General features: G+C 46.9%; 1 protein-coding gene across 5 annotated transcripts in view; it reads right to left on the bottom strand.

Annotated features, from left to right (window-relative positions):
- Positions 1 to 19,686, bottom strand: part of LOC148504797 (uncharacterized) — a 47,838-nt gene that overhangs the window by 11,043 nt on the left and 17,109 nt on the right. For 3 of the 5 annotated variants that reach the window (XM_088448324.1, XM_088448323.1, XM_088448325.1), the window contains exons 2-5: positions 15,498 to 15,559; positions 15,338 to 15,418; positions 8,592 to 8,651; positions 5,313 to 5,489 (exon numbers count right to left, since the gene is read on the bottom strand). In XM_088448324.1, coding sequence (XP_088304450.1) covers positions 5,313 to 5,489; positions 8,592 to 8,651; positions 15,338 to 15,418; positions 15,498 to 15,518 — 339 coding nt within the window. In that variant the 5' untranslated portion in view covers positions 15,519 to 15,559. The remainder of the gene's footprint in view (positions 1 to 5,312; positions 5,490 to 8,591; positions 8,652 to 15,337; positions 15,419 to 15,497; positions 15,560 to 19,686) is intronic. The other 2 variants (XM_088448326.1, XM_088448327.1) reach the window with 1 other exon arrangement.

The following is a 19,686-nucleotide window of genomic DNA, read 5'->3' as shown; positions in this document are numbered from 1 at the left end:
TGTAGAGACACCCGGCGGCTGTGCAGACAACTGCGCACCCTCGACTGAAAAGCAGAGATCTTTTCCCCCGTCACAAAGATCCTTTGCTGTCCCGATTCCAATAAGGCTCTGAGGTGCAGAATCCGCCGAGACGGGATTAGAGTGGACTTCTGCCAGTTGATTAACCAGCCGTGCCGTTGCAGCAGCGCAATGGTCAGGTCCAAGTGGCGTAGAAGGAGCTCTGGAGATCCTGCCACTAATAACAGGTCGTTCAAGTAAGGCAACATGCGGACTCCCTGCAGCCGCAGAGAAGCCGCCATGACCGCCATCACCTTGGTGAACACACGCGGTGCAGTCGCCAGGCCAAAAGGTAACGCCCGAAACTGAAAGTGGTCGCTGCTGATTGCAAACCTGAGGAACTGTTGATGGCGTAAAAGAATAGGGACATGCAGTTAATCGTCTTGTATGTCCAATGACACCATGTAGTCCCCAGGTTCCAGCGCCAGAATGATGGACCGTAGGGTCTCCATCCGAAACTTCAGCACCCGCAAAGACTTGTTGAGAGCTTTGAGGTTGAGAATCGGACGATACGACCCATTGGGTTTCTGCACCAAAAAAAGATTTGAATAGAAACCCTGGCCCCTCTGGGAGAATGGAACAGGCACTATAACGCCAGCCTGGAGCATAGTGTGCAAGACCTTCCACAGCTCCGTGGCCTTGTTCCGGTCTGATGGTAGACCCGTGGTGAAGAATCGAGCCGGGGGTCTATGCAGGAAAGAGAGGGCGTACCCGTGGGAGACCACCTCGAGAACCCAAGTGTCTGTCATAGTGACCGACCAACACCGGGCGAACTGCAGCAGGCGGCCTCCCACCTTGGGATCCCCCAACGGGAGGCCCGGACAGTCAGGCCGCAGGCTTGTCATCAGGCTTAGAGGCCGGACGTCTGGTACTCCATGCCTGCTTCCGGGGCTTGGCCGATTTCTTGGGACCAGCCTGTCGGGGAAGAGACTGTGGTTTGGGCCTGCCCTGGCCCCTATAAGACCGAAAGGACGATGGTCCTGAACCAGAAGGACCCGCGGCCAACGGGAGACATGCCGATTTGGCTGCCGCCAGCGTGGCCACAATCTTGTCCAGATCTGGACCGAAGAGAACTTCTCCGTTAAAGGGCAACGCCTCCAAACCCATTTTGGAGTCAGCGTCCGCCTTCCAGGATCGCAACAAGGTGCGACGAGCAGCCACCGCTGCTGAAGAAATTCGAGACACCAGTGTACTAATGTCTAAGGCCGCCTCGTTGATATAAGTGGCCGAATCACGGAGATTACCAATCAACTCCGTTTGTTCGGCCGGACAGTCGGAATCAAAGGACGCCTCCAATGAATCTGCCCAGCGCTCCATCGCTCTGGCAACCCAGCAAATGGCCATAGCCAGCCGTGCTGCCCCCCCTGCAAGGGAATAAGCGGACTTCAGGCAGATCTCCACCTTGCGGTCCGTAGCATCCTTAAGGGAGGACATGGATGGCATCGGCAATGTGGCACTACGGACAAGACGTGTCACATGAGAATCCACCTGTGGAGGGGATTCCCACTTAGCAAAATAATTATCTGTGAACGGATAAGCCACTGCCAGGCACCTCTGCGGCTGGTATCGCTTGCCAGGCTGTTTCCACGCCGCCTCCGTTTATGTGGCCGGATCACAGCCTCCCCCTGCAACACATCCGACAAGTGCTGTACAGAACTCGTCAGGGAGTTAACCCACGCCGGCTCCTGAGAAACCGGGAGAGGGGAAATAGGGAGACTGCGGGGTACCACCAATTGTCTTGGGAAACCCTGCATGGGTGACGACACCACTGACTGCTGGGACAAACCCATCTGCGTAAACGCGGGCTGCGGAGCTAACTGGCCCACTAAGGTTGCAAGCGCTTGAGCGAAACAAGCCCAGGGCGGCTCCTGCACCGGTGCTGTAACCGTAATAGGCCACGCCATTGACAAACACTGCCGGCAGAGGCCCTCCGCGCTACCATCCCCCTCCGCTAAAGGTACTTTACACGTAGTACACTGTAGCCGGAGAGGAAAATCACTTTCAGACATGATGGTACTAAGTATGTGACCCCTCTCACCAATTGTATTTTAAAGAGGCGAGAGACCACCCTGCAGCACCGCACCGCAAGGGCTTAGCAGAAAGAACAGGGACAGTAATAAAGCTGACAGTCAGAATAGAAGATACAGGCAGCAGCGCTAGCACAGTCACATACAATGCAAAGAAAATCAATTTCTGCACTAACCAGCGCTGATCACTCAACTACGCAGACACAGAGTCTGGTAGGACACAGCGCTGCATACACAGACCTGACCACAACGGAGGAGAGGTATGCGGGGGGACCCAGACCACAATGCTTCCTTCCAGGCTTCCAGCAGCGTTCACCATGCGTTCAGGAAGATGGCCGCCGAGGAGCAGAGAGGAGGCTGGCCTGGGGGAGGAGCGCTGCCACAGGACCAGTCGGCAGAGTGCAGAGAGGGCTGTGTGCAGCGGGGGAGGCGCCGACTGTGAGACAGGGAAGGCGCGCTCCCCTGGCATGTATTTAACCCCCGGGACGCCGCAGCGCTACCGCTCTGCTGCGGTCCGCTGTCCCAGGGGGGTAGTGGAAGCGCAGGTTCTTACCTGGCTCCACGCTGCAGCCAGTCCCCAGGGAGCCCCCTGCCTGGGGACTGTGGACCATGTAACAGCGGGGACCCTCCGCGGGACCCCGCTGCTTACCTTGCTGTCCCCCTTGAATCCGGCCATGGTCCGGAACATCTGGGGTCACCGCTAGCTGTGACCCCAGATTCTCACCAGCATCCCCGGATCGGTACCGGCGTTCTGGTACCGGCGGGGGTGTAGGGAAGACAGCATGGACGTCAGGACTGACTGTCCATGCTGTACATCCAGATGTGCAGCCACAGCTGCATGCAGGAAAACTTCAGGGGCTCTTCTTAGCCCCCACTCCAACAGGTGCACCCGACTCCGGCCGGGCACCAAACTAAACTGAGGTGCCTTGGCTCGGGGGCGGGGTATAGGAGGGGGACATTAGTGCATCCTGGGAGGCTGAAAGCTTAACTCTATGGTGCCCGATGACTGACGTCACACCTATACCCCAAGGTATCCTGTGGATACCCTATGGACCCTGAAGTAGAAACTTATTGACTCGAGTATAAGCCTAGGGCGGGAAATGCAGCAGCCACAGGTAAATTTTAAAAATAAAAATAGATACCAATAAAATTACATTAATTGAGGCATCATTAGGTTAAATGTGCCCCAGTAGTAATCCCCCCCCCTGGTAGTGCCCCCAGTAGTAATATCCCCCCCCTGGTAGTGCCCCCAGTAGTAATATCCCCACCCTGGTAGTGCCCCCAGTAGTAATATCCCCCCCCCTGGTAGTGCCCCCAGTAGTAATATCCCCCCCCTGGTAGTGCCCCCAGTAGTAATATCCCCCCCCTGGTAGTGCCCCCAGTAGTAATATCCCCCCCCTGGTAGTGCCCCCAGTAGTAATATCCCCCCCCTGGTAGTGCCCCCAGTAGTAATATCCCCCCCTGGTAGTGCCCCCAGTAGTAATATCCCCCCCCTGGTAGTGCCCCCAGTAGTAATATCCCCCCCTGGTAGTGCCCCCAGTAGTAATATCCCCCCCTGGTAGTGCCCCCAATAGTAATATCCCCCCCCTGGTAGCGCCCCCAGTAGTAATATCCCCCCCCTGGTAGCGCCCCCAGTAGTAATATCCCCCCCCCAGGTAGTGCCCCCAGTAGTAATATCCCCCCCCAGGTAGTGCCCCCAGTAGTAATATCCCCCCTGTGGTAGTGCCCCCAGTAGTAATATCCCCCCCGTGGTAGTGCCCCCAGTAGTAATATCCCCCCCGTGGTAGTGCCCCCAGTAGCAATCCCCCCTGGTAATGCCCCCAGTAGTAATCCCCCCCTGGTACTGCCCCCAGTAGTAGTAGCCCCCCCCCCCCCCCCCAGTAGAGAGAGACGTAATAAAAAAATAAAAAATAAAAACACTTACCTGAAATCCCGCTCCTGGTCCCGACGCTGCTACCGGCTCCTCCGGCCGCTTTGCATTATGGGAGAGACGTCATGACATCATGGATGTCATGACGTCTCTCCCGTTACCCACTGCGGGAGCTGGAAGATGGCTCCCGCAGTGGGAGCAACAGCAGCCGATGACAGTCTAATCGGCTGCTAATTACAACAAACACACAGTTGCCGGCGGCGGCTGTGTGTTTGGCACTGTGTAGTGCTGACTGAACTCCGTCCGGTCAGCGCTACACACGCGGTGCAGCTGTGTCACAGAGACACAGTCTGCACCGCGCCCCACATGGTACGCAACTGAGTGAGGCGCCCTCCAATATGTGGCGCCCTACTCAGCTGCGTAACGGGAGAACCGGCCCTGGTCACTCGAGTATAAGCCGAGGGGGGGCTTTTTCAGCACAAAAAATGTGCTGAAAAACTCGGCTTATACTCAAGTATATACGGTAATCTAAACTGAGTCTGGTGGAGTACAGAGAGGGAGGAGCCAGCTTCTTTCTTAAGAGAAATTTTAAAAGTGCCAGGCTCCGCGGATCACCTGTCTATACCACCAGTATAACTCCAGTGTCCCCTAGTGGACAAAAAAAGGGTCTCTAATTGAATAGCCCCTGGTCATCTTCCTTTTGCATACCCGTTAAATTAACGGGTCTAATTGAATTCCCCCCTAACTCTTTCAGGCGCTCCATATATCACTCCTGTGCACACTTACGCAATCAACTAAAAGACTGTGAACAAAGACAGAAATGTTAAGGTGCGTACACACTAGATGATTCGCTCCATGAGCAAATCGTCTAGTGTGCCCTCGGCAGGGGTGTGCTCAATGTCATTACCGACATTGAGCGCACACACACTGAACAATATCATGAATAAAATTGTTCAGTGACGGGCATTCTCCCTCATCCCCGGATATGCAAGAATCTGACAATATCGTCGGGCTGGCCTGCATGTTCGGTCGATGAACGACAATGACCAATGACCTGCGGGAACGCGCATCGTTGGTAGTTATCGTTCATCTTTTTAGCGTACACACTGGCTGATATAGTGAACGACTGAATGATATCGTTATCGTTCAAAATATCGGCAAGTGTGTACGCACCTTAAGTACCGTAGAACGTTCTTATTATACTAAAAGTAAACAAAAGAGCATTATAGCAAGGCAAATGGAAAAGTATAGGGTTTAGTCAAGAAGCCATCATGCTCTGCAGCAGGTGTAAATGCAGAACTATGATATAGTAGATTTCTTTTGCATTAAACAATAAGACATATTCAAATTGTTCTCACAATAAATTTCCTCTTTAAACCAGATGGAGGTCGCAGGCCAACAGGTTTCAGTCCATTTGTGGTATATTTGGGCACCTCTTTAGCCTCAGTGGAAGTCTGGGAGGCAGCGCTGATTTCGCCCTCTGTCTCCACAGTGATTAGGAAGCGATCACTTTCCAGATCATCCCCAGGACCTACCTGCAAGGTTAAAAATGCACCACAAGCAGACCAGTTACTACCAAAGTGCAAACATCAGTCTTCTTACATTAGCTGTATCAAACAAGGGCAAAATCAGATCTTTTTGCTTAGGGGTATTGATTAGGGTATATAGGGCTCCATTTAAGAATGGGTCATAACCCCTTTAGCACTCAATGAAGAGGTTATGGACTCCGTTCTGTATTTGCCAAACAGCGGTAAGATTAGCTTGATCATGTTTCTGACTGTACTACATATGCCATATATAGATGGAGTTAGCGGTACGGTCCCTGTTGCCGGCAAAAACTCTTCGGAGAAGCCTTTCTGGCTTTATTGAGTCCTCGCCAGGTTGAAGCGCAATGTGCAGATGGACGCCATGTATGTGCATTAGCCCGTCACTGGATGCGATAAGACTGGCGGCAACACAGCAGAAGATGCCGACAAAGACATCGCTGTACATCGAAATTATGTTAAATACCGGTGGCATACACATAGTTAAATGCAGCCCATAATCTGGTGAACACTTGATGCAGTGAATCTGACAGAATCAAATATGTAAATGATACTTGTTTCTCATACATAGGCTTAGCTAAAGTATTGGCATAAAGTTATGCAATTACATACTCAGAGATTCAGCACACATAAAACCCCACTAAGATCGCCTAGCAGGACCAAGTGCACAAACCAAACTGCTCCTACCAGAACATATACTCCAACATCCCACTACACGCCGGCAAATAACACAAGCAGCCATTCCATAGAAAATGCTAAAACCTCTCTTAATTAGGAAAACAGACTAAGGGGTCTATTCATAATGTTAAATATCCGGGTATGAACGGACCCCAATATTTAACATAATAACTCGCCACGAGTGCCGGAGCAATTCATCATTGCTCCGGCACAGAGAGACAGCCGATCCGAAAATCAGCTGTCTCCACAGGCGGCTTCACTGTTCCTTTCGGAGCAGTAAATCTTTTCACTGCCCCTTTCGGAGCAGTGAGACAAGTGCGCCTGCATGACCAACAGGTCATGCAAGCACACAAGAACCCCGACATCCGGCAGAAAAAGCCGGATGGGGCCAAGAGCTCCAAAAGTAGTCATCTTCGCAACCAGAGATTCCTTCCCATAGGGAAGGAGCGGGTTGCAAGCCGCAAGCACAGGGGCGTTTCGAGAGAGGAGGGGGCCCATATGCAGTCTCCGTCAGGGGCCCCCTCCTCTCTGTTTGGCGGTCGGCAGCGCACTTAAAAACTCTGGGCACTAGAGTGTGCCCAAAGTCTATAGCGCATACGCAGGTCACTGGGAAAGTGGCCGTGGTGGCCATTTTCCCTGTACTGCGCATGCGCAAATGATGGGAAAATGGCCGCAGTGGCCATTTTCCAGCCGTTTTAACAGCGCTGACACCAGTGCTGTCGTGGGACTCCGGAGAGGTCAGTATAATATGGGTGCAGGGTGTGCGGTGTGGGCCCTCCCTGGACCCAGGAGTCCGTGTGCAACGCACACCCTGCACCCATTATGAATACGCCCCTGCGCGAGCGGGACCAAACACCATCTGAAGATGGCAAACGCTCCCGCAGTCAAGCTCTGAAAATATTGTATTTTCGGACCTTGATGAATTCTGTCCCCATACCAGTGTATGGTGACATCAGGCCATTCCAGGAGGGAAAGGTAAGCAAGAGATATCCGTGATATCTCCTGCTTTACCTTCTTGATAAATGGCCTGGAAACATAATTACTACAATTGCAGGTGAAATTGTTCATTTTCACCTGCTTTTGTAAAAATTAATTGATGAAGAGACCCTTATCCGCAGACTTCAGCACTCAGGACCCTTCTCCAATTATACAGGAGCAAAGCAAATGCCTCTAAGGGCCTGATTCTGCACAGGACGGAATTTCAAAGCCGCACACAAGCAGCTTTGCAATACCGTCCTTGCTCTTGTTAATTCTGCAGGAGGAGTCACGCCTCCTCTATGCATTAATGCTCCGAGCTGCGTCCGTGGACACATCAGATCATCTGCGTTATCCTCTTCCGGCTGAGTGACCATGGGGTCATGTAGGCAGGCCATCACAGTTCAGGAAAAGTGGCCAGGAAATCTCAGTCAGCCAACAGAGATCCTGGCTCCTTCCCACCGCTGGCGACACCTCCGTTTTGAGAAACAGAGGCTGGTGCCACCCACTCCTTGCCCAAAAGTGGCAGCAGACTCTAAATAACTGACGGAGCCACCTATAAAGAAAAAGGCCCGTCCTACGAGGACAATTGTACAATTTCTTCCAGTGAACTAGTCAAATACCACCGCTTCGCAAGACACACTACCACATGCACTAGGCATAACATTGCTAACATTTCTTCCCATAGAATCATCAACCGGCCACTAGCACGTCTGCATTGTTGCGACACGGAAACACCCCTGATCCCAAGACCTGCATGCTGACAAGTTTTCCTATAAAACTAGCTTTGCTATACTACCGCTTTACAGACTGTGTGGGTGTGGCTGCAAAGACCAATAGGAAGCTGAAAGCTCTCTTCCTACTGATCTGTAGGGTCACACCTCCACCTGACAAACAATGGGTCTGAATCTGAGTTGGACGCAGTGAGCTAATGTTTTCGGCTGGGCAGCATAGCACATACGGATTCTGTAAGTACAGCGTATTAGTACAGATTTGGAAGCACAATGGTAGCAGAATTGTAAGGGGTGTTCCTGGACGGTGACTGTGAGATAACAGCGGGTGGGTAAAGAGAGGCATGGAGATGTTGCATATTATGAGTGTCAGATCAGTGTTGCGAAAAGCAGGTGAACAGGTCACATAGGGGGCCATACTCAGACAGGGAAACTGCACCTGATATAGGGTTGGTGCAAGTTTCGATGGTTTAAAGACGCACTAAGCGTTAGTTCAACGCCTACGGATGCCTACATAGTCGTGTCTGTATCTGACTAAGAATCAGCCACATAGTCAGGTAAGACAAGGCCAGTTTTATAGAAACAGAGGAGTCCTGGAAAATTGCTTTAGCCTGCAGTTTCCTGGACTCGGCTTTTGGTGAGTAGAAGCTTAATTAAATGTATGTTTAAATAGGAGTGCAATATAAATGTCCATTAAATAGTAACTCACCTGGCTAGTTTTAAGGAAAACACTTTCCAGACGTTGTCCTTTGTCACTGTATAAAACTGCCTAGAATAGAAAAAGAAAACTAGCCTGATCATGATACATAACTATGGGCCTCATTTATCAACGAGTTTAATAATTCACAACGAGTGATAAAACTCATTGGGGTATATTTACTAAATTGAGTTTTTAGAAGTGGAGATGTTGCTCATAGCAACCAATCAGGTTCTAGTTATTATCTTCTTTAGAAAATATACCCCGTTGTGTATGATCATGGTGCTCCAATGACAGTTTAGAGCTGATTGGCTGGAGCAACATATTTATAATACGCAACAAGTTTTATCACTCGCTGTGAATGATAAAACTCATTGATAAATGAGGCCCTATATCTCCAAGTAAAATAGTACAGATACCATACATCAGCCATTATGGCCTGTGATTTGTCTCCCTTCCCGCTGACACAGAACTTTGAGTGGTACCTTTCAATAACAGATGGCCATATTGAGCTGGTCTATCCAGAGCATGACTCTGTCTAAAAAGACTGTAACCGGTAAGATTTGTGGACAGCTGAAGATATTTGCATGATTATATGCTTTTGTCTGGTAAAGTGGTTACCCACTCTGAGACTTCCCAAAGCCAAGCATTGAAGGAGACTGCCGCTCATCAGTCATGAGGGATGCCCAGTGACAGCCCCTTCTATAAACAGGTGCCAATCCTGTGAGTCAGCACTATCTAGCACCCACCATAATGAAGCCACACTGGGAATTAGTGATAGTGATTATAGAGTGAAGCTCCTGTTGGACTGGTCATGTGCTGGTCAATTGTGCTCTGTGGAGCCTGCCATAATTGGGTAGACAGCGGGCTCAGGGCATAATTCAGCAAGGATAGCAAATGCTAAAGCGTACAGAGTCGGCCGCTTATTGCGTATTGCGCTTGCATCGCAGTGCGCAAACAGTCAACTGCGGTCACGCAAAGCACGGAAAGCCATCGCCGAGTGAGTGAAAGGCAGAGAGTGTTTGGGGGGTGGTCAGAGAAACGCAGGCATGCCAGTCCATTTGAACGCCGTTACAAGGGCGTACATAAATTAGCCACTGCGACGGCATAAGCAGCTTGAGTATTCATTGTGTGCAGAAAGGTTAGCAATTTATAAGTAAGGTCTGACCTGCTGTAATTGTGCATGAGGCTCCAATGTACTTCAGTGTTACCGATGTTTTTGCTAGATTGCAAGGTATTACGGATGTGAGATAAGGGAAGTGGGCGTCTTTATGTTGTCCGTGCAACAGCTTTGCGATTGCAAACATTAGCATATAGTTGCAGTAGACCTGCGTGCTCAATTGCAGCTGCGATCGCATTAGCGATCCTTGCTGAACCAGACCCTAATTTGCTGCTAGAGGAGCAAAGATTGTGGCTCAGCAGTTGGAACAGCGCTCTGGGAGAACATGGACTAGAAGCTCCTTTCGGATAGGGATGTACTTTAGGTTTTGGTGTGGTGAGCTGATACCTAAAAGTGTTTTAATCTGTAAATTGTATATTTACATTAATAGTAAATGTTACCTCACCAGCTATTTGCCCAGTTGATTTTGTAGCCACAGGCTGTGCCAAGCTGGTACATAAGGCTGCTATAGCAACCAGGTTGTAGTCCTTGCACAGTTGTACACCATTAATCTTTCCATCAACTTTTCCACAAACTCACATTTGAATTTGTAACAGATGAATACTACTTAACAAGTTCAGGTGCACAAGATATGATCAGATAAAGTGTATGCAGAATGCAAAATTTTACCATTTGTGTGTGCGATGGTGATCCCAGCCTGTGACCTCTATCTCAGTGCTGGTATCGCAAATGCAGCAGGGGGTGTCATACACCTCCTGCTGCATTTGCATATTAGCAAGGACGGAACTGCAAAGCATTCTGTCTGAAGCTGAATCACCCCCAAAGTTTCACGAAGCCCTGACCACATACAGAAAGTGAATAGAGCCCTCTTCTTCCATAAATTTACAATAGCTTGATTAAGATGTAATGTGAAGAGAAGTCTCCATTGAAAGAAAGGCTTAGGGCCAAATGTAATGGGGTGAGAGTTTAAAACTGTGAGAGTTTAGCATTAAACTCTTACACTTTTTAAACTGGGCCGATGTAAAAGAGTCCGAAAACATGCAAACTCGCATGTTTTTTGACTAAAATAACTCTCACGATTTAACCTCTCATTCAGATGTTTTACCATTTTGAATAGAAGACTCGACCAATGTGATAGTTTACTGCTAAATTCTCACAATTTCAATACGCTCACCCTATTACATTTGGCCCTTAGTCTGGAGAAGAATCATGTATTTGTGTAAGATAAGAAAAATGAAACTAACAAGGCAGAACTCCTATCTCGAATACTTTCCTGACTGTGGAGATGTCCAATAGAAAGAAAGTCATCCAGTTAATAAATTGCTACTCCACTGAATCAAAAAATTTGAATGGTGGGTATTACAAGGCTGTCGGTACCAGATTGAGTCTCAAGCCCCTATTCAGACCGTCATACAAGAAGAGAATTAAATTGGACAATGGAAAAGAGGAGGTTGCAAACCATTTCCATTCACACCCTGTGAACATTCTTGGTAAAATAAAAATTGGCTTCTTGGCCTTGGGCACGGTTTCAATCATGCTTTCCTGAAAGATCACGGCTTTAGTAACCTTTTCAGCACTTGCAGATTGCTATCATAGGCAACCAGTAAATCAGACAAAAGTCCAAAGGTATTAAAACACTCGTTGTTTTTGGCGACTCCACCTGTCCACAATCTGTTGGAAGACTTCCAAGTGCATCCCCTGTTAAGGGCCATCCTGCTGATAAAACGTACTTTTCCAGTTCTCCACCCACTGGGATGGACATCGCCGTAATAGCTGGAGAAGTATGTTCCGCTCATTGCATGATACTGCTGGCGTGTCTCATGGTCAGTGTTCTCCTGAAGCCACAATAATGATTCATGCCACCGCCATGGCATTGTCTAACTGGGTCTCTATAGTTCATCTTTGCAAGAACAGGTGTTCCCTGCTGCTCTCAGTTTTTGCAAATTTATTTTGAGTTCTGCTCTTTGGAATCCGAAGACCCTGAAAACGGCACTTAAAAGGTGACAATTCCCAGTGTTCTCACCAGCCAACAGAAACAGCCTGCCACCCGACACTTTTCCCCGCCGACTCCTGCTGTGGAACACTGGCCTCTGAAGTGACCAGAGGCTAAAGAAGCCTCCGATCACTTCAGAGGCCAGCGTTCCCAGTGATGCACTGTGTGGGTGACGTCATGACCCGCAACGTGAGGAGCCTGCCCCGCGCGCCTGCTGGATCTAGTTAGATCCAGTCAGTGCGAGGCAGCGGCCATGGCCAGCAAGTAAAGGTAAGTGCTGTGCTGGGGCTTGGGCCAGGACCAGTCTGGGGGCACTATTTAAGTCTGGGGGCACTGCATAAGGGGCCAGCCTGGGGGCACTGCATAAGGGACACTATTAAACCTGGCGGCACTGCATAAGGCACCAGTCTGTGGGCACTACTTCAGCCAGGGGGCAATGCATAAGGGCAAAGTTAAACTACAGGGTGCAATGCATAAAGGGGAAAACTACAGGGGGCACTGCATAATAGGCACTTTTGACTGACAGCCAGTGGGGGAGCAACCTGTCGGGCTGGATTGGTAAGGGAGATACCCCTTTTCCCTGTGTAGTCCCCACCGGGCTACTTTTGGATGCCACCCGGCTGGAAAAACATTCTGAGAAGAACACTGAATTTCCCAACCCCAAAAGTAGACGCCCATTATCTCCAATGTTCATTTCCAAATAGTGAAAGGGGCTCCATCTGGAGGTTGTCACTCCTCGGCCACCAACCAGAGAATTGACTGGCACATCTCTGGAGACCATATACAGTGCATCCAGAAAGTATTCACAACGCTTCAATTTTTCCACATTTTGTTATGCTACAGCCTTATTCCAAATTGGAATAAATTAATTTTTGTCCTCAAAATTCTACACACAATACCCCATAATGACGTGTAAAATGTTTGAGATTTTTGAAAATTTAATAAAAAAATCAAAATAAAATAAAACACTAAGAAATCACATGTACATAAGTATTTACGGCCTTTGCCATGAAGCTCAAAATTGAGCTCAGGTGCATCCTGTTTCCACTGATCATCCTTGAGATGTTCCTACAGCTTAATTGGAGTCCACCTGTGATAAATTCAGTTGATAGGTGTATGCCTTTCAAAATCATGTCCAATCTATATAAGGTCCCACACTTGACAGTGCATGTCAGAGCACAAACCAAGCATTAAGTCCAAGGAATTGTCTGTAGTCCTCCGAGACAGGAATGTCTAGAGGCACAAATCTGGGGAAGGGTACAGAAAAATATCTGCTGTTTTGAAGGTCCCAATGAGCACAGTGGCCTCCATCATCCATAAATGGAAGACGTTCAGAACCACCAGGACTCTTCCTAGAGTTGGCTGGCCGGCGGCCTAAACTGAGCGATCGGGGGAGAAGGGCCCTAGTCAGGGAGGTGACCAAGAACCTGATAGTCAGTCTGTCAGAGCTACAGCATTCCTCTGTGGAGAGAAGAGAACCTTCCAAAAGGACAACCATCTCTGCAGCAATCCACCAATCAGGCGCCTGTATGGTAGAGTGGCCAGATAGAAGCCACTCCTTAGTAAAAAGCACATGGCAGCCCGCCTGGAGTTTGCCAAAATGCCCCTTAAGGACTCTCAGACCATGAGAGACAAAGATTGAACTACCATCCCTACAGTGATGGCAGCATCATGCTGTGGGGATGTTTTTCAGCGGCAGGAACTGGGAGACTAGTCAGGATAGAGAGAAAAATGAATGCAGCAACGTACAGAGACATCCTGGATGAAAACCTGCTCCAGAGCGCTCTTGACCTCAGACTGGGGCGACGGTTCATGTTTCAGCAGGACAACGACTCTAAGCACACAGCCTTGAGTGGCCCAGACAGAGCCCAGACTTGAATCCAATTGGACATCTCTGGAGAGAACTGACAATGGCTGTGCACCGAAGCTTCCCATCCAACCTGATGGAGCTTGAGAGGTGCTGCAAAGAGGAATGGGCGAAACTGCCCAAAGATAGGTGTGCCAAGTTTGTGGCATCATATTCAAAAAGACTTGAGGCTGTAATTGCTGCCAAAGGTGCATCAACAAAGTATTGAGCAAAGGTTGTGAATACTTATGTACATGTGATTTTAGTTTTTTCTTTTTTTTATTAAATTAGCAAAAATCTCAAAAAAAAAGTTTTACACGTTGTCATTATGGGGTATAATTTATTCCATTTTGAAATAAGACTGTAACCTAAAGTGTGGAAAAAGTGAAGCGTTGTGAATACTTTCCGGATGCAGTGTACAGATGTGTACACATACATTTATCTTCACATTGCGCCAAATATCCCCATTTAGTGCACCAAATACTTTCTTGTGCCAAAACACTAATCTCAAGTACCTAGTACAGAGGTTCCCAAACTTTTTTGAATCACGGCACCCAAGAGTATCAGCATTGTTTTCACGGCACAACTAAGCCAAAAGTTTGTTATTGAGAAATCAGAAAAAAAATTTAACCAAAGTAGTAAAGTGAAGTAAAGTAGTAAAGTGAAGTAAATTGTGCTACCTGTCATTCTCAGGCTCAGTTATGTGGTGGGGTACTGGTTTGTGCTTCTGTTTGTCCACATATTTACATTACATTGACCATAAATAATTAGATTTGGTGCTGGACGACCAACCTGAGGCACCCCTGCAAGTGTCCCAAGGCACAGTATGGGAACCACTGACCTAGTACACTACAAGTGAACAAGGATGAAAATCTGAGCAAAAAGTAGCACAATTGAGGAACCAATTAGCAAAACGGAGAAAAAAGTACACAACTTAGGGTAAAAAGGTAAAATACAGATCCGATATGCGTGACCCACACCATGCACTGTTATGCTTAATCTGCGACTTTATACCATTTCCTTGGCTATATAAGAAAGCTATTCTTAAGTTCCTAATACATTATATGAAACCAAAGACCCAGAATTGGGAACAAAAGTATGCAGTTATCAGCCGAATCTAACAAGTCTTGTGAGGAGACATAACTTCCACTACTTCAGCTGCTCTTCTGAGGTTCCAGAAGATTATTGGCTAAGAAGGTGAATGAGTTGAGAAGAGCAGAGATGTACTGCGGTTGGAAGGTGTGGGAGTAAAGTATGAGGTGATGCTGTGAAAGCCTGTCAGAAATAGGATGACAAATTATGTACTCCCCTCCCTGTCCAGCATACCAGAACTTTATACCACACTTTGTGCTATAGAGGCTGGGTGTTTAGGGGGGTACTTCAGTCTTGGACTGACACAGCATTCAGCAATGCAGTATTGAGTTTGTGCGATACTTTACCTCTGTGGACTCAAAAAGTGGTTTGTTAATACCAGCCTCTCTCCCTTCTGTATTGTGCGGTACCTGGCAAGAGGAGTGGTTGGTGGGTGTTTAAATCCTTACTCAGCCGCTTCTCTAGCAAAAATATCCAAAACTAAACCTCTGCCACTTAGTGTTTTTTTAATTAATGAAAATTATAATATCCCTTTAACTGTATTTAAGAAAAAGTAAACATTTTTAATTTAAATATATGCAGAGGAGATAAAAATATGTAAGACAATCATCATTTAAATACAATAGTTAATTTACTACAATTATTCCACTGTAATATAAACACAATATACAAGAGGAAGAAAGTACACAGTGAACAAAACTACTCACCTGGTTTCCTTCTGGCAATAGCTTCAAAATTCCATCTTGCCAAACTTTGGATTTCTTAGTCTTCTGATGAGTATACAAAACCTTAATAGAGATTAAAAATTCTAACTCCAGAAATGTAGTTCCCTTTTCTAAACAGGCCAAATAAAAACTTTGTACTTACTGTAAATACCTGACCAGCCATGGTTTGACAAGTGTAACCATTTATTCAATATAGTGTACCACCTAGAATAAAATAAACCAGGAAGATTAAATAATGAAAACAGAAAAAAAAAAAATACATATTATTTATATATATATATATATATATATACATATATATATATATATATATATATATATATATATATATACATATATATATATATATATATATATATATATATATATATATATATACATACATACATACATACACACATACACACACACATATTCTGACCCTAACAGGGCTGCCGTAACATTCAAATTGTTTGTTCTAATATAAGGTCCTTTACAAACAAGTCAAGAAAAAAGACTGGAAAAATCCATATTGCCAAGTAGCCAAACCACCTTAACAAAATACACTAACAACAATAAAAACGCTTGTGTTTAATGATGTGAGATGAGAATCTATTGAAAGCAATATAATTGCATCTTCCCAGGCTCCTTAAAAGAGCATTAACAGACTGGCTCTTGAATATAATTTTGTTCACCCCCGACCAAGGACCAGCACAAAGCCCTGCAGGTCTCCAGCGGTTGCAGAACTACAAATCCCAGCATGTCCTGTCACAGGTTTAGTATGTCCTAATGGCAAAACTGTTACAGGGCATGCTGGGAAATTTAGTCCCACAACAGCTGGAAAGTCACATGTGGAATACTCCTGGTGTATCTTACATTTATATACATCAGTGTTCTCTGTATTAGAAAAAGATGAAGGGTTAGATAAGAATTACAAATATTGATTCATTGATATAATTTTGAGGGTTTTGAGCAACCGTCATATTTTTTATTTATTCTTTTACTTCTTCTTTCACTTAAACACTATGGGGGGCATTCAATGAGGTGCTAAATGCCGGAGTTTCCACCGTCATCACTGGTTTTGCATGCGGAAGAGTATCGCGCTCGCCCCCGCTTATCCTCGTATTCATTTCCAAAACAGCAAAAACGGAACCAGGCGAATTCTAAACCAGCGGAAAGTCCTGTCAGATTTGGGGAAATCCACCTGATATCCCCCAAAAGATGCACCGACATTGGGGATCACTATAGATACCCACGAATAGGCGTGCTGAAGGTATTTGGGGGACTTAAATTCTCTCAATACCTGCTAATTAGCGTCTTTGCAGAAGTGGTGAAGAACAGCATTTAGCAGTTTTTTTGGAAGGAAATAAGTAGTCCCAGCAAATTTGGGGTACATGAAAATGTGTGCTAGCATATTTTGAAGTTGCTAAAGTGAAGTTTTAAAAATCCACCTGCCGCAAACACCTGCAATCCTAAAAACACCTGGGGCATACTTAGGGAACCCCCTGGAGTCTATTTCGATAGTTTTTAAGTTTGTCCCCAACTTTAGTTTTTTTCGCCCCCAAAATTAAAGTACTTTTTTTTGACACAGATAACCTTTGGAGGACTGTCCCCAAGGGTGCTGGGTGGTTCCCGCAAGTTTGCACCCCAAAACCCAAATTCTGCACTTTTATCCCCGACAGGTTTCATAGGCAAATCTTTTTGCCTATTCCAATGCATTGACTTTCTGCACCAGCAAAAAAGTCTTTGGAATTGAATGCGGGAAAAGTTTTCGCCTGGCGAAATGACGTCACCGCAGAAACTGACTTTTCAAGCCTATTTGAATACCTCCCTGAATATAGGTTTATGCAGGGGACAGAAGGGTTCAATTTGGACTGAAAAAAAAATAAAAAAAAATTATATTATATAATATATATATATAAATAATATTTAAAATGTCATTATACTTAAACCCAACTTATGACAACAATCTTAAGGGGCCTATCCACTAGGCGACCTGAAAGACTGAACGTCTAGCATTCAGAACTTCAGATCACCGAGGTGCGGTGCCCGCACTGAACGGCGTTCACTGAACGTCATTCAGTGCAGGAGTCTGACCTCCCATCTCTGAACATGCCGAACTTGACGGGCATGTTCAGTAGATAGTCGGGGTCGGCAAGGACCCAGCGTGCACATGCATTGCTGGTCCTTGCCAGCTATCCATTACAAGACTTTGTGAACAATGCAACCAAGACCTCCTGGTTTTGGTTGGATTGTTCACAAAGTCATGTAATGGATAGGCCCCTTTACAATAATTACTTGAATATGTAGTTTGCTGAAAAACAATCTCATAACATATGTGCTAGAATACAAAGAGAACAGTATCAGTCTATGAAATATGGGTAAAACTACCATAATATATTACGCCATCTAACATTGAATAAAAGAATATAGTCAAACACTGCTCATACTCTTAAAACAGCACTACCACTGGTAAAGGATTCTAGTAAGGCAGGGGTTCTCAAACTCGGTCCTCAGGACCCCACACAGTTCACGTTTTCCAAGTCAACCAGCAGGTGCATGGGTGTAGTCATTACTCACAGACACATTTTAAAAGATCCACAGGTGGAGCTAATTATATTACTTGCGATTCTGTGAAGATACCGGGAAAACATGCAATGTTTAGGGTCCTGAGGACAGAGTTTGAAACCCTGTGTGCCAAGGTATCCACCAGTAAGTCCAACTTCTGTGAGTAGTCCTCCAGCTTACATCTACTCTGCCTCCATTGAAAGATGGCAAACATAATTCTGTATTACAGAACTGGCAAAGCCATGCAAAAATGTGCGCTATGTAGCTGTGCACAGGGTTTCGGCTATGGAAAAATGAGAGATATGGTAAGAACTTACCTTGGTTATCTCGCTTTCTATGAAGTCCATAGGGTCCCCAGCGAGACCTTGGGGTATAGGTGATGCAGAGTCATCCGGGCACCTTCGCAGTAAATCTTTCTCCCAGGATGCATTCTATACCCCGCCCCCGGGCCAGAGGCACCTCAGTTTCGTAGCAAGCCAAAGGCCGGAGGAGGATGAAAGAGAGAGAGGAAAGTCTGGAACACACAAGAATCACATGCTCACACAGAAGGAGACGAAAAACCTGTGACCAGAGCGAAGCCCAAGCACAGGAGTGTCAAAGTGGGTGCCCTGTGGACCCTATGGACTTCGTAGAAAGCGATAACAAAAGGTAAGTTCTTACCATATCTCTCATTTTCTACTTCAGGGTCCATATGTTCCACGTCCCAAAGCAGTACCTTCAAGGGTGAGGACGCTCCTGCGCAGAGAGGAGAAACAGCCACCCGAAGGAAGCATCCTGAGAGGCAAAGGTATCAAAAGCACAATACCTAAAAAAAAAAAAGTCTGGACAGAAGACCACGTGCCCGTCTTACAAAGCAGACAGCCGAGGCGCCACGGTGAGCTTTCCTGCAGGCGGATATCCGAAACACCTGGGTGTCGTAACCTCTGGGACGACAACATTCAAAATAGTTATGCCACACCCTGTGGTAAATCCTGGCAGAGATACGTTTTCTTGCTCTGAGCATAGTGTTAACCACAGAGCCGGAAAAACCCCTGGACCTTAGGAAGGCAGTCTCAACAGCCACGCCGTCAAAGACAGATGACCCAGATCCGGGTAAAGGCAAGGACCTTGAGACAACAGCAACGAAGTGTCGATGGAGAGATTCTGAAGATCTGAGTACCAGTGACGTCTGGACCACAATGGAGCCACCAGGGGGACAGTGCCTCCTTCTTGTTTGAACTTCTTAAGTACTCTAGGAAGAAGGGAGATTGGAGGGAAGAGATACGCAAACTGGAAGGTCCACTTGACTGATAAGAGAGTCTACCAAGAGAGCCTTGGCGTCCTTTGTCCTGGACCCATACAGAGGCAGTTTGTGATTCTGTGGAGAGGCCATGAGGTCCACGTCCGGAAGACCCCACCTGTCCACTAGGAGCTGAAACACTTCTTGGTGAAGAGACCATTCCCCGGGAAGTCCGCTTCCCAATTTAGAACTCCTTGAATGAACACCGCCGATATGGCTGGCAGATGGCCATCCGCCCATGTCAGGATGCGTGACACCTGACATAGCCGCCAGACTTGAGTCCCTTCTTGATGGTTTACGTACGCAACACAATATGTTGATTGGCAGAGCAGACTCCTCTGCTGTTCATCATCCCTAAAAAGAGTGTGGACCGGTCACTGCGCCCCAACCACGGAGACTGGCATCTGTCGTCAGAAGAAACCATCCCCTGGTGAGGTGGACCAACTGGAGCCACCAAGTCAGAGACAGACGCACCTCCGGAGAGAGCATCATCATTTCTGACCTG

This window comes from Taudactylus pleione, unplaced genomic scaffold (genome assembly GCF_031769625.1).
Source record: "Taudactylus pleione unplaced genomic scaffold, aTauple2 ptg000454l, whole genome shotgun sequence".
NCBI classification, from domain to species: domain Eukaryota; kingdom Metazoa; phylum Chordata; class Amphibia; order Anura; family Myobatrachidae; genus Taudactylus; species Taudactylus pleione.
The sequence above is the reverse complement of the archived record's forward strand: the minus strand, read 5'-3'. Positions and strand labels throughout refer to the sequence as shown.